The 14152-nt window shown below is 41.4% G+C and overlaps 1 protein-coding gene across 1 annotated transcript in view; it reads left to right on the top strand.

Annotated features, from left to right (window-relative positions):
- The first annotated feature begins 285 nt into the window (after nt 1-285).
- The window catches only part of DNAI3 (dynein axonemal intermediate chain 3), a 72973-nt gene continuing 59106 nt past the window's right edge, over nt 286-14152 (top strand). Inside the window, exons 1-3 of the mRNA XM_065887658.1 lie at nt 286-349; nt 756-794; nt 13556-13737. Coding sequence (XP_065743730.1) covers nt 286-349; nt 756-794; nt 13556-13737 — 285 coding nt within the window. The remainder of the gene's footprint in view (nt 350-755; nt 795-13555; nt 13738-14152) is intronic.

A 14152-nucleotide genomic window follows, 5' to 3' on the forward strand; every position in this document is an offset into this window, starting at 1 on the left:
CCATGGCAGGGCCTGTGGCGGAAACCTTGAAGTGTTGGCAGGTCACCTCCTTGTGCTTCAGTTGAATGGCTCTGCTGGAATGGCAAGATCTCATTAGGAACGTTGTTGTTGCAATAAACCTGTGGTCACAGAACACCCATTCTGTGAAGATACATGTTGATTTAGCTGAGGGCAAAACTTAGAAAACATATTCTTATGTTTACTAAATGATAATGCTTACTATTTGGAACTGTAAACCAGAATTTACTAATGATATTCTCTCTTTATGCAGCCTAAGTTAGAGCCATGGCTCCAAAACGTCAAAAACAAAAGCGCTCAAAACGTGGCAAAACCAAAATAACGTTACCTGGTAGGACTGTTTTTTCATCAATGGGATATTTATGGATTTAGTATTCGTATATATATTAGCAGCCAAAACGATCATGGTTTTATGTCTCAAATAAATGTTTTTGCTGTCATAAAGTCAAACACAAGTGGAATTCAAAACACGGGGATTTATTATTATTTTTATTCATTTCATTACAATATCAATTAAATGTCATATAATAAATGTCATAGCAAATATATCACTATGAGATAATTCTGTAAGAAAGACAATTATTCAGTTTCTATTTAATTATTCATAAAATAGCTTAAGTCTTCACTGTGTATTTGCCTTATGTTTTATGTTTTAAGCCTTGGTAGAAGATTGTAGTAAACTAAGATACATATTCGACTCAAAAATGTAAAGTTGACATCATTTTATTATATTCTAGTTAGTGAAGAAGCAGAACCTGTGAATATGGAGAGCATGGGTAAGTGGAAATACAATTTAGAATTTACGTCCCCAGTTCTACAACATTTTAATATGCAATAAGCAAGGGAGAATATTACAGATTGAAATGATTGATCAAAATGTGCATGGACTAAAGTTACATCATGTCATTTGGAATATAAAATAAATTTTTTAAAGAAAAAATAAAAAGTAAGAGTGGAAGAGAGAATTTCAAACTGAGAAATAGACTTGGACCAAGCAGTCCCTTAAAAATCCAACATTGTATGATTATTGAGAGACCTTTTATAACTGTAAAGTGTGTTGTCTGCAAGTCATTACTTTTATTATAATAGTATTTTTCAAACTCTGATCATGGGCAATATTTATCTGTACGCTACGGTGGGGTTCCGCTATTTCAAGGAAAGAGGCTGATTTTTAAGCAAATAAACTAGAACTTAAACAACCGAACTAATATGGTTCCTACATTTAGAGGTTAAATAATCTTATTCCAACAACTTTTATTTTTGTTGTTGTTGTTGAAACTTTTTCTCAGAGTTGCCTTAGATGATGCACTTCATGTTTAGAAACAGAGGGGAAACAGTGAGGGTGGGGAGGAAGAATCTCTAAAAGCCTTGCTGGTCATTGTAAAGATTTTGGCTTTTAGGATGGGGAGCTGTTGGTATTTAAGCAGAGAGGTAACATGATCTGACTTACTTTTTTAAAATTTATTTAACATCTTTATTGGAGTATAATTGCTTTACAATGGTGTGTTAGTTTCTGCTTTATAACAAAGTGAATCAGTTATACATATACATATGTCCCCATATCTCTTCCCTCTTGCGTCTCCCTCCCTCCCACCCTCCCTATCCCACCCCTCTAGGTCGTCACAAAGCACCGAGCTGATCTCCCTGTGCTATGCGGCTGCTTCCCACTAGCTATCTGTTTTACGTTTGGTAGTGTATATATGTCCATGCCACGCTCTCACTTTGTCCCAGCTTACCCTTCCCCCTCCCCATATCCTCAAGTCCGCTCTCTAGTAGGTCTGTGTCTTTATTCCCGTCTTGCCCCTAGGTTCTTCATGACTGCTTTTTTTAGATTCCATATATATGTGTTAGCATACGGTATTTGTTTTTCTCTTTCTGACTTACTTCACTCTGTATGACAGACTCTAGGTACATCCACCTCACTAAAAATAACTCAATTTCGTTTCTTTTTACGGCTGAGTAATATTCCATTATATATATGTGCCACGTCTTCTTTATCCATTCATCTGTCGATGGACACTTAGGTTGCTTCCATGTCCTGGCTATTGTAAATAGAGCTGCAATGAACATTGTGGTACATGACTCTTTCTCAATTATGGTTTTCTCGGGGTATATGCCCAGTAGTGGGATTGCTGGGTCATATGGTAGTTCTATTTTTAGTTTTTTAAGGAACCTCCATACTGTTCTCCATAGTGGTTGAATCAATTTACATTCCCACCAACACTGCAAGAGGGTTCCCTTTTCTCCACACTGTCTCCAGCATTTATTGTTTGTAGATTTTTCGATGATGGCCATTCTGACCAGTGTGAGATGATATCTCATTGTAGTTTTGATTTGCATTTCTCTAATGATTCATGATGTTGAGCATTCTTTCATGTGTTTGTTGGCAATCTCTATATCTTCTTTGGAGAAATGTCTATTTAGGTCTTCTGCCCATTTTTGGATTGGGTTGTTTGTTTGTTTGATACTAAGCTGAATGAGCTGCCTGTAAATTTTGGAGATTAATCCTTTGTCAGTTGCTTCATTTGCAAATATTTTCTCCCATTCTGAGGGTTATCTTTTCATCTTATTTATGGTTTCCTTTGCTGTGTAAAAGCTTTTAAGTTTCATTAGGTCCCATTTGTTTATTTTTGTTTTTATTTCCATTTCTCTAGGAGGTGGGTCAAAAAGGATCTTGCTGTGATTTATGTCATAGAGTGCTCTGCCTATGTTTTCCTCTAAGAGTTTTATAGTGTCTGACCTTACATTTAGGTCTTTAATCCATTTTGAGTTTATTTTTGTGTATGGTGTTAGGGAATGTTCTAATTTCATTCTTTTACATATAGCTGTCCAGTTTTCCCAGCACCACTTATTGAACAGGCTGTCTTTTCTCCACTGTATATTCTTGCCTCCTTTATCAAAGATAAGGTGAACATATATGCATGGGTTTATCTCTGGGCTTTCTATCCTGTTCCATTGATCTATATTTCTGTTTTTGTGCCAGTACCATACTGTCTTGATTACTGTACCTTTGTGGTATAGTCCGAAGTCAGGGGGCCTGATTCCTCCAGCTCTGTTTTTCTTTCTCAAGTTTGCTTTGGCTATTCGGGGTCCTTTGTATTTCCATACAAACTGTGATTTTTTTTTTGTTCTAGTTCTGTGAAAAATGCCAGTGGTAGTTTGATAGGGATTGCGTTGAATCTGTAGATTGCTTTGAGTAGTATAGGCATTTTCACAATGTCGATTCTTCCAATCCAAGAACATAGTATATCTCCCCATCTATTTGTATCATCTTTAATTTCTTTCAAGGATCTCATTCAGATTTCATGAAGAAATTAAAACCTCAGCAAAAGCTAAGAGAATTCAGCACCACCAAACCAGCTTTACAACAAATGCTAAAGGAACTTCTCTAGGCAAGAAACACAAGAGAAGGAGAAGACCTATAATAACAAACCCAAAACAGCTAAGAAAATGGTAATAGAAACATACATATCAATAATTACCTTAAATGTAAATGGATTAAATGCTCCAACCAAAAGACATAGACTGGCTGAATGGATACAAAAACAAGACCCGTATATATGCTGTCTACAAGAGACCCACTTCAGACCTAGGGACACACACAGACTGAAAGTGAGGGGATGGAAAAAGATACTCCATGCAAATGGAAATCAAAAGAAAGCTGGAGTAGCAATTCTCATATCAAACAAAATAGACTTTAAAACAAGGACTATTACAAGAGACAAAGAAGGACACTACATAATGATCAAGGGATCAATCCAAGATAAAGATATAACAATTGTAAATATTTATGCACCCAACATAGGAGCACCTCAATACATAAGGCAAATACTAACAGCCATAAAAGGGGAAATCGACAGTAACACAATCATAGTAGGGGACTTTAACACCCCATTTTCACCAATGGACAGATCATCCAAAATGAAAATAAATAAGGAACCACAAGTTTTAAATGATACATTAAACAAGGTGGACTTAATTGATATTTATAGGACATTCTATCCAAAAACAACTGACTTATGTTTTTAAAGGGCCACCCTGGCTACTCTTTTGGGAATTGCAGGGGCAAAGACAGAGGCAGAGACTAGTTAGGAAGCTATTGCAACAATCTAGGAAAGAGATGATGGTGGCCAGGCCAAGGGAGCAAAGGGGTTGCAGGTGTGGTGTGTGAAGGCAGGGAGGTGGTGGGAGGATGTTAGCTAACAATAAATAGCATTGGGACTGGGTGTGCTGCCCAATAAATGTTTAATGAATGCACCAGCCAGAAACTTGGGAGCTATCTTTGACCCTTCTTCCCGTCAACACCTCCTCCCTTGCATCTAAGCCATACCAAGTCCTGTCAATTCAACACCTAAAACATATCTCAAACCCATTCAATTCACATAATCTCCACATCAGCAACCTTAGCCTCCACATCCCTCACTTAGCTTAGATCCTTAATCCCTAACCAGTATCCCTGCTTCCACTCAGCCTCCTTCAATGCATTCTGCACACAGAAACCCTCTGACTTGCCTCTTTCCTGCTTAATCTCTCCCATGGCTTTTCTTTGTCCTTATAGTGGTCCTGGCTCCACCTTCCTCTCTGACCTTGTCTCTCTATCCTTCACCTCCATCTACAGCTCATCAGCCTTACTTAGCACAAAACATAGTGAATTTGTTCCGGCCTCAGGACCTTTGCTCTTGCTGTTCCCAATGCCTGGATAAGCCTTCCATGCACCTACCTCCTACCTACCTCATCATTCAGATGCAGACTCCAATCTAATCTCTGCAAGAGGCCTTCCTTGAAGGCATTTCTTTCACCTAGTACCCTATTTTATTGCCTTCAGAGCACTTATAATTCTGAAGTTAAAGTACAGTCAATTCTCATTATTCATGGAAGTTCTATACACTTGCTGCAAACGCTGAGTTAGCAGGTACTGAACCATTGCTCCTAGGGAAAATACAGGATTAGGTTCCTCCAAGCCTCTGGTCACAACATTTCATTAACCAATTAATACATAACCTTGTTTTATGTGTGTTTCTCTTTAAAGACGACTTATTTAATATATATTGCTGATTCATTAACATTGAACTCACAGCCAACAGCACTATAATTCATGCCTGACTGATGCTTATCTAATACACATGTTTTCTTGTAAAACATATCACAGCCTTCTTGCACTTAGGAACACTAGAGAGCACTTTAGCAGTAAGCTTGGGGACCATTTTAAATAGGCAAATCACCAATACAAAGCACAAAAATGTGAAAAATGTGGTACTATATAGACAGTGGAAAGACACTGTTTGCAGTATGAGAGCACACGGAAGATGGTAGAGCATCATCTTGTTTGACCTTACCTGGCAACGTGCACATCAGGCAATTCACATTTTTTGTCACTTTAAGCATGCCCACTAATGAACGTGAAAGTGCCACAACTATCGATCTTGGGATTACAAATACATTTTAGCAAGTGAATTTGCAAATATAAAATTTATGAATGAGGATGGAGCATATTTATTTGTTTATGCATTTATAACACGTAGCTGTTTACATACCTACCCATGCTGGCCCTCCCTTGTGTGTGCGCTCTCTCTCTTTCTTTCTCTCTCTCTTTTTTTCACACACACAAGCTTCAGGGGAACAGAAACTCTTGTTCACCCCTCTACCCCAATGCCTATCTTGATACAGAATAAGCACTCAATAAATATTTGTTGATTGATTGATTGAATAAATGAATGAATTGCTTTCCCTGTTCTTCCTGTTTAGACAGACCACCAGCACTACCACCCTCCTTAGTTCTAAGTTCTATCTCTCACCCTGTTTTCTCCTAGATAGCACTTGTCACCATTTGTCCTTATGTATTTCTGAGTGTATTTATCTATTTAATGTCTGTCTCCCCCTCTAGATTGTATACCCTGGCACTAGCACCATGCTTTTCACATAGTAGCTGCGTAGTAAATATTTCCTGATTAAATAATTAACTGGTAAGCAAATCCATGGACCTGAGAATGGGGCATGGTGGAGAGGTTTCAGCTGAAAGTAAATGGGCTGAAAAATAGATGTGAGTATGTTTCTTTAAGGAGAAAAAAAAAAAGAGAAGGAAATCTTAGCACTTTGTAGTGAGACTTGAGGGTAGGTTTTGACTTAGCATCCCCTTATTTTACAGCCTCTCTCTCTACCCCCAGACTCCCCTCAGGCAACACCAGGACCCTCTGACTTCCTTGATGTGGGGTCTGACATTGTCAGCTGTCACTCAGGACTTGTGGCTGTTATGCTGCAGAGGACTAGGTTTCCCTTTCCTACCAAGGAACCAAGGGAGCAATAGACTAGCTAAAAACTGTCTCCTAATTAAGGCAACGTCTGGAGGTTTCTAGAGAAGAGGTATGATTTTTACATGTAGTTAACATTTATGGAGCAACAGCTTTGTGCCCTGCATACTCCTCTCATCCCTTCAGCTCTAGGAAATAACATTGCTGTGGCCATTACAAGATGGAGGTGCTGTGACTCCCAAAAGTTAAATAATTTACCCAAATTATAAGTCACACTTTAATACAGGTTAGAGTATCTGTGGTGTATTAATGGTCTATTGCTGCTATAACAAATTACCACAAATTTATTATCATACAGTTTTAGAAATCAGGAGTCTGAAATTACTTTCACTGGGGTAAAGTCAAGGTGTTGGCAGTGCTGGTTCCTTCTGGAGGCTCGGAAGGGATAATCTGTTTTTTTACCTTTTTCACCTAATGGCTCCCTGTGTCCATTGACTCCTGGCCCCTTCCTCTGTCTTCAAAGCCAGCAGCATGGCATCTTCTAATCTTTCTCCGGCGTAGACCTCTGCCTCCGTGTCACATGTCCTTCCTTGGCATTGACCCTCCTGCCTTTCTCTTATAAGGACCCTTGTGATTACATTGGACCCACCTCAGGAGCCCAGTAATCTTCCCATCTCAAGATCCTGAACTTAATCATACCTGCAAGTCCCTTTTGGCATGTAAGGCAACATATTCACAGGTTTCAGAAATTAGGACATGGATATCTTTGGGGGGACATTATTCTGTTTACCACAAGTGATTAATAGCACAGTTTTTGGAATTAAACAGATGTGGTTTGAATCATAATTCTGCCACTTAATGACTGTGTGACCACAAACAACTTCACCTCTCTGGGCCTCTGCTTCCTCATCTGAAGGATGAGGTAGTGATACCTACCTCATGAGCTTGTTGCAGAAGTTAAATTAGGTAGTACATGCACATTTCCTTACAGAGGGCTGTCTCAAAGAAGGTTTGCATTTTACTGTTGTTAGTATAAAAACAAAACACTATAAAGATAGAGAAATAGGGAATTCCCCTGCGGTCCAGTGGTTAGGACTCCGCACTTTCACGGCCAAGGGCCCGGGTTCATTCCCTGGTCAGGGTACTAAGATCCCACAAGCTGCACGGCGCGGCCAAAAAAAAAGATAGAGAAATAGATCAGTGAATGAGAATAAGGAGTCCAAAACTATATTCACGTATATATGGTCGATTGATTTTCAACAAAAGTAAGTACAAAGGCAGTTCAGTGGAGAAGAGATAGTCTTTTCAACAAATGATGCTGGAACAGTTGGTATTTACATGCAAAAAAAGTGAACCTCAATCCATATCGCACATTATATACGAATATTATCTCAAAATGGATCATAGACCTAAATATAAAACCAAATATTGTAAAACTTCTAGAAGAAAACATAGGAGAAAAATTTTTGTAACCTTGGATTAGCAAAGATTTCTGAGATACAACACCCCAAACTGTAACTCTTAAGAAATCTTTGCCTAATTCATTTTTTCTTTTATGAAATACTAGTCAGAAATATAAAGGAATGAGCTACTGCTACGTGCAGCAACATGAGTGAATCTCAAAATAATTGTGCTGAGCAAAAGAAGACAAACAAACAAAAAGTGTTGTGCAATTTTTAAGGAAATGTGCATGGACTACCTAATTTAACTCCTGCCACAAGCTCATGCGGTAGGTATCACTACCTCATTCCTCAGATGAGGAAGCAGATGCCCAGAGAGGTGAGTTTTATAACTATTCCATAAAAAACAAACTACTTATCTATAGCAATAGAAAGCAGAGCAGTGGTTACCTGGGAGTGAGGAGGGGTGCTGGAAGAAGGGGCAAGAGGAAACTTTTGGGGATTATAGATTTGTTCTTTATCTCTATTGTGATGATGGTTTCATGGGTAAATGCATATGTTTATCAAATTGTACACTTTAAACATATACAGTTTATTATTTATCAATTATATCTCAATAAAACTGTTTTTTTTTTTAAGTAAACAACAACCAAAATGCTAAAAGATGAAATGCACGGGGCTTATTTACATACTCTGGTTCAATATGCAGGACAACTGATGTGTGACCTGTGATTTATATTGCACCGGCCTCTTCCTTGCGCGCGCAGCAAGATTCCGAGCTAGTTAGTTGTGCGGAGCTTGAGTCTGTCTTTGGCTCCTGCTCTACCAAGTGAATAACTGTCATTCACTGCATCCTATACAGTGTATCTCTCTTACCTCCCTGACTATCTGTGAAGGTGGAGGAGGACCATCTCCTGTCCTCTGCTGTGTTCATGTTTTTTTTTTTTTTTTTTGCGGTACGCGGGCCTCTCACTGCTGTGGCCTCTCCCGTCGCGGAGCACAGGCTCCGGACGCGCAGGCTCAGCGGCCATGGCTCACGGGCCCAGCCGCTCCGCGGCATGTGGGATCTTTCCAGACCGGGGCACGAACCCGTGTCCCCTGCATCGGCAGGCGGACTCTCAACCACTGCGCCACCAGGGAAGCCCTGTGTTCACCCTGTGTTCACACTTGTGAGAGAAAGTATGGCCTGCTAGTTACAGTGCAGGGACCTTGGTTTGGATCCTAGCTCCCGTATTTCTAACTCCCAGCCCCCAACCTTGGATACCTTACTTGGACTCTGTGGGCCTCAGTTTTCTCAGCTAAAAAATGGAGACAGGGCCTTCCTGGTGGCACAGTGGTTGGGAGTCCGCCTGCCGATGCAGGGGACACGGGTTTGTGCCTCGGTCCGGGAAGATCCCACATGCCGCGGGGCGGCTGGGCCCATGAGTCATGGCTGCTGAGCCTGCGCGTCGGGAGCCTGCGCTCCGCAACGGAGAGGCCGCAAGAGTGAGAGGCCCGCGTACCGCAAAAAAAAAAAAAGGAGACAATTACAGGAGCGGCGTCTGAATGTTGTTATGAAGAGTAAATGAATTAATAATCCATGTAATGTGCTTAGAATAGCGTCTGGCAGTAGGTGCTTCACAGAAGCTACTATAATTAACATGCTGTTATTTACTCACACTGTTATTCAGTCACTGCACTGGCCTGGCCCCCTATCCAGTAGGTCTTGCACTCATGGCAGGCACTCCTGACCTCTGTAAGCTTCAGGAGTCCCTGCAGCCCTTCTCCTCTGCTCCAACATCTTTCTCACCCTCCTGGACCACTCTGCTGGAGGCACAACTGAGCCCAGAGCCCATCTCATCGCTAATCACCAGAGCCTCATTGTTATATACCTACAGTGCTATCTTCAGTGCAGGCCTCAAAGCCTAAATAACAACAATTCTTACACTGAATTTAGCCAGAGACCCTTGGCATGGCCAGTAGCATCAGGCCTTGCTCTGTTTAGTTTGGCCATTGTTCAGGTAGGGCACGGAGGTACTAGACTCTAGGCGTTCTGTGTAGTCTATTGGCTGCTAGTTGCCTGCAGTTATTACCGATTCCCGACCCCAGCCAGAAGCAGGCTACTACTACTGCTAACTTCTAGATAAAGGAATGTTAGATCCTCTATTAAAGTTGCCATGAAAAAGCCCAATTAGTGTAAAAGGATTATTTTTTTGACAAATATCCAGCCAGTAGGATTTGAAGTATGTTTAGTGGGAGCAGGTGACATAGAACACCATCTTTGTCAGTGTCCTTCCAGTTTCGTGGAGGGTAGGAAGCTTTCTGGTCTTTGTGAGCACCTCTGTTTATGAAGGGCGGCCACCGCCTTTTTGGCTTCAGCTCAGTGTGGGTCTCATAGTTCCACCTAGTGGTTTTCCAAGACAAAACTCCAAGGGCTGTTATGCATCGGACACTCTACAAATTACGGCTGGCAGTGTGATTTTAAAGGATAACTTGCATGTGAATCAAGTCAACAGCTGTTTTGAGGCAGACGCCGAGGCTGTGACTGCCCTGCATCGTCACCTCCGCCTCACCAGCAACCAGGATCTGGGCCCTGAGGTCCCCCCAGAGGACGTGCTGGGGGCCTACTGTGTGTGAAGCTCTGGAGACCCGCATCCCAGATGCCAGCACACTGCTTCCTGTCATAAGCACCCCTGGGATCCTGCGTGCCCTCTGGCCCTGGACCATCCCGTCCCTGACACCCGGACAGCTCCCGCAGGCACATCGAGAGCGGCTTATCCCGCCAGCCACAGTTGCTGCACTCTAACCCCAAGATCCCCACCCCTAACCCCACAATAAATATGATCTGATGCAAACAAACAAACAACAACAACAACAAAAAAAAAACAGTTGCCTTTGAGCATCCTCTACATGCCGGTGTTAGGGTTAGTATTTTAAGGAGAGATAAAAATGGGCAATTTGTCCCTAATTTATGAACCGCTTGTATTCCAAATGTTTGTTTATTATGCCAATGGATTGCAATTTGGAATATATTTCCATACATAATCAGTGTTATGCATAGAGTCACTAGTAATCACCTGAATAATCATATCATAGAGCTTCCAGGGTGAGGGGTCAATGTTTCTGTGGGAAAATAAGCTCAAAATTCCTACTTGAGAGGCTGCATGCACTTTTCCCCTCGATGACGTACCTGTTGAGCAGTGGGAGGGAGGATGTTGGGACATCCAGGTGTGGGGGGCCCGGAGAGGATGCGAGTGGGTTCTGGGGCCCCCGGAGCATAGAGTTGGGGGAGGGAGTTCTGGGGATAAATGCAGAACTGAACCTGGGGTGGTAGAAGCTGATGGTGATAAAAAAGGATAAGAAAATGAGAAGTAGGGTCGAGAGAGAAGATTGAGGCAAAACGATACCTTGTCTTCTTCCATCTGCTGTCCCAGGGCTTGCTGCTGCCCAGGACTGACCTGGGGTGGGGGGCAAAGGGACAGGAAGAACAGGAATGGAAGCCTGTTGAACCTCCCCTCCCTCCTCTTTTGAGGGCAATTCTGGGACTGGGGAACCAGAGGAGGGAAGAGGGATTCCCTACCTCACCTTCCTCCCCAGTTCCAGGTTTACTAATACAACCTAATTGGAAAGTCAGTAGCTTTAAAGTGTGAAGAACTAGGGCTTCCCTGGTGGCGCAGTGATTAAGAATCCGCCTGGCAGGACTTCCCTGGTGGTGCAGTGGTTGAGAGTCCGCCTGCCGATGCAGGGGACACGGGTTCATGCCCCGGTCCGGGAAGATCCCACATGCCACGGAGCGGCTGGGCCCGTGAGCCATGGCCGCTGAGCCTGCGCGTCCGGAGCCTGTGCTCCACAACGGGAGAGGCCACAACAGTGAGAGGCCCGCGTACCGCAAAAAAAAAGAATCTGCCTGGCAATGCAGGGGACACGGGTTCGAGACCTGGTCCAGAATGATCCCACGTGCCGCGGAGCCACTAAGCTCATGCACCACAACTACTGAAGCCCGCTCGCCCTAGAGGCCGTTCTCCTCAGCAAGAGAAGCCACCGCAATGAGAAGCCCGCGCACCGCAGTGAAGAGTAGCCCCCGCTCGCCGCAACTAGAGAAAGCCCGCGCGCAGCAACGAAGATCCAATGCAGGCAAAAATAAATAAATAAAATATATATTTTTTTAAAAAAGTATGAAGAACTGAATAACAAGTTTGACTGAAAAAGAGCCCTAGGGAGCAGAGGTACCTATCTAGGGTCAAGGGAAGGTTTCTTTAAAATGGGAGACCATTGAGCAAATCAAACATGCTGAGGTAGGAAAGGTTGACGGGAGAGGAAGAGTTGATGGGCTGAGAAGGGTGGAGAGGGGCAGGCAGGTCTTCGAACTGGAGGGAAGGGCAGAAAGACGGGGCCTGTGCTGATGAGCTGGTGGGCAGGGCTGTGGGACCTCACAGGATTCTTTGCTGTACAGACACAGAATTTCCTCTGTGAGAGGAAGCAGGGTCACCTGGTGAGAGAGAGCAGGGTGAGGGAGGAGGTGTTTTAGGAGAGCAATACAGGTTTGATAGAGCCTAAGGTGGTGATAATACCTTTGAACAAATAATTTTACTTTTTTTTTTTTGCGGTACGCGGTTCTCTCACTGTTGTGGCCTCTCCCGTTGCGGAGCACAGGCTCCGGACGCGCAGGCTCAGCGGCCATGGCTCATGGGGCCAGCTGCTCCGTGGCATGTGGGATCTTCCTGGACCGGGGCATGAACCCGTGTCCCCTGCATCGGCAGGCGGACTCTCAATCACTGCGCCACCAGGGAAGCCCTAATTTCACTTTTAAAACCTATCCTGGGAAAATAATTTGAAAAAGAACAGATACATGTATATGTATAACTGAAAAAAAAATATGAACTACTATTTCAACTGTCCTTCAGGCCATTTCTGTACATTCTCATCATATATAACTGTCTTGGTTCTTATACTTTTGTTATTCATTAGATCTTAAGTATTAGTTTTGAGAATTTGACCTTTGTCTTCTTTCAGATTTAAAATATAATGTTAAACCACACACACAAAAAAATTTTTAAAACCTAAGAAAATAATTTGAAATGTAATAAAAGTTTATAAACTATATATTTGTTTGTAGAGTTATTTATAATCACTAGAAACAAATGAGAAAAAATGTAATGCTTACCAACAACAGAAGTTAAAAATTATGCTATAGAATTACATTAATTTAAAATGATGCGTTAGAAAAATTATATAATGTCATAGTAAAATTCTAGTGACATAATAGTAAGTATGAAAGGCAGGATTTAGAATTTCATTTAAGATACTATATATGGAGTGACTGGAAGGAAATAGAGCAAACGATTAATAGAGGTTCTCTCTTGAGAGATAGAATTATGGGGAATTGTTATTTTCATCTTTTTATCTTTTTGACATTAAAAATTTTTTTATTTTATGTTGGAGTATAATTGATTTACAATGCTATGTTAGTTTCAGGTGTACAGCAAAGTGATTCAGTTATACATATATCTATTCTTTTTCAGATTTTTTTCCCATTGAGGTTATTATAGAATATTGAGTACAGTTCCCTGTGCTATACAGTAGGTCCTTGTTGGTTATCTATTTTAAGTATAGTAGTGTGTATATGTCAATTCCAAACTCCCAGTTTATCCCTCCCTGCTGCCACATTTCCCCTTTTGTAACGATATATTTGTTTCCTAAGTCTGTGAGTCTGTTTCTGTTTTGTAAATAAGTTCATTTGTTGACATTTTTTATAATGGATAAACTTACTTTAAAAATATGAACAATGATTTTAAAGTCTTTTAAAATTTTAACCAAGACAATTATTTAAAGCAAACAATTGAATGTTTCCTAGTGTTAATATTTTAAATGGTTATATTTAATGTCCAAATTCCACTTTGCCTTTCCCAGGTCATCCAGAAATTTATCCTTTAGTGTTAACTAACAAGACCCAGGAGATATTTAACTGCAGAATAGATGAAGATGTCACAGATGAACAACCTTATAAACTTATCAGAAAAGAAGATATTTTTTCAGACTTTGAAAACAGAGCTGCAGTGTCTGATTTCTACCCAGTCAAAAAAATTATTCAGGTAAGTACAGTATCCCTCTTTATTTTTCAGTCCTACCTCAAGAGGTTCCTGATACATAATCACAAAAGTTGGAGAGATTTCTGAGTTCAAATCTGGCATTTCCCATTACTTTGGGCAAATGCTAGCTTGCCCATCCCTCCTTGGGAATCCTTCTTGATGACCCTTTGTGAAAAGCGAACTCCTATCTGTGACATTTTGTCTTACTCCACACCCAGAAAAGCTCATCCTTGCCCAATTTTAGCTAGAAAGGGAACCTACCCTTATTTTCCCATACTGCTTTAATTGTTTAATTCATAATTTTAGTCCTGATTTGTCCGCAAACATGCTACAGAGCACAATACCAAATAAAAGGAATGCTTCCTTTTTTTCCTGTTAGAAATAAAATTGCATGGTAAGTTTCCCTGGACGCATTGTG

The sequence above is a fragment of the Phocoena phocoena genome, chromosome 1 (assembly GCF_963924675.1).
Source record: "Phocoena phocoena chromosome 1, mPhoPho1.1, whole genome shotgun sequence".
Classification (NCBI taxonomy): Eukaryota; Metazoa; Chordata; class Mammalia; order Artiodactyla; family Phocoenidae; genus Phocoena; species Phocoena phocoena.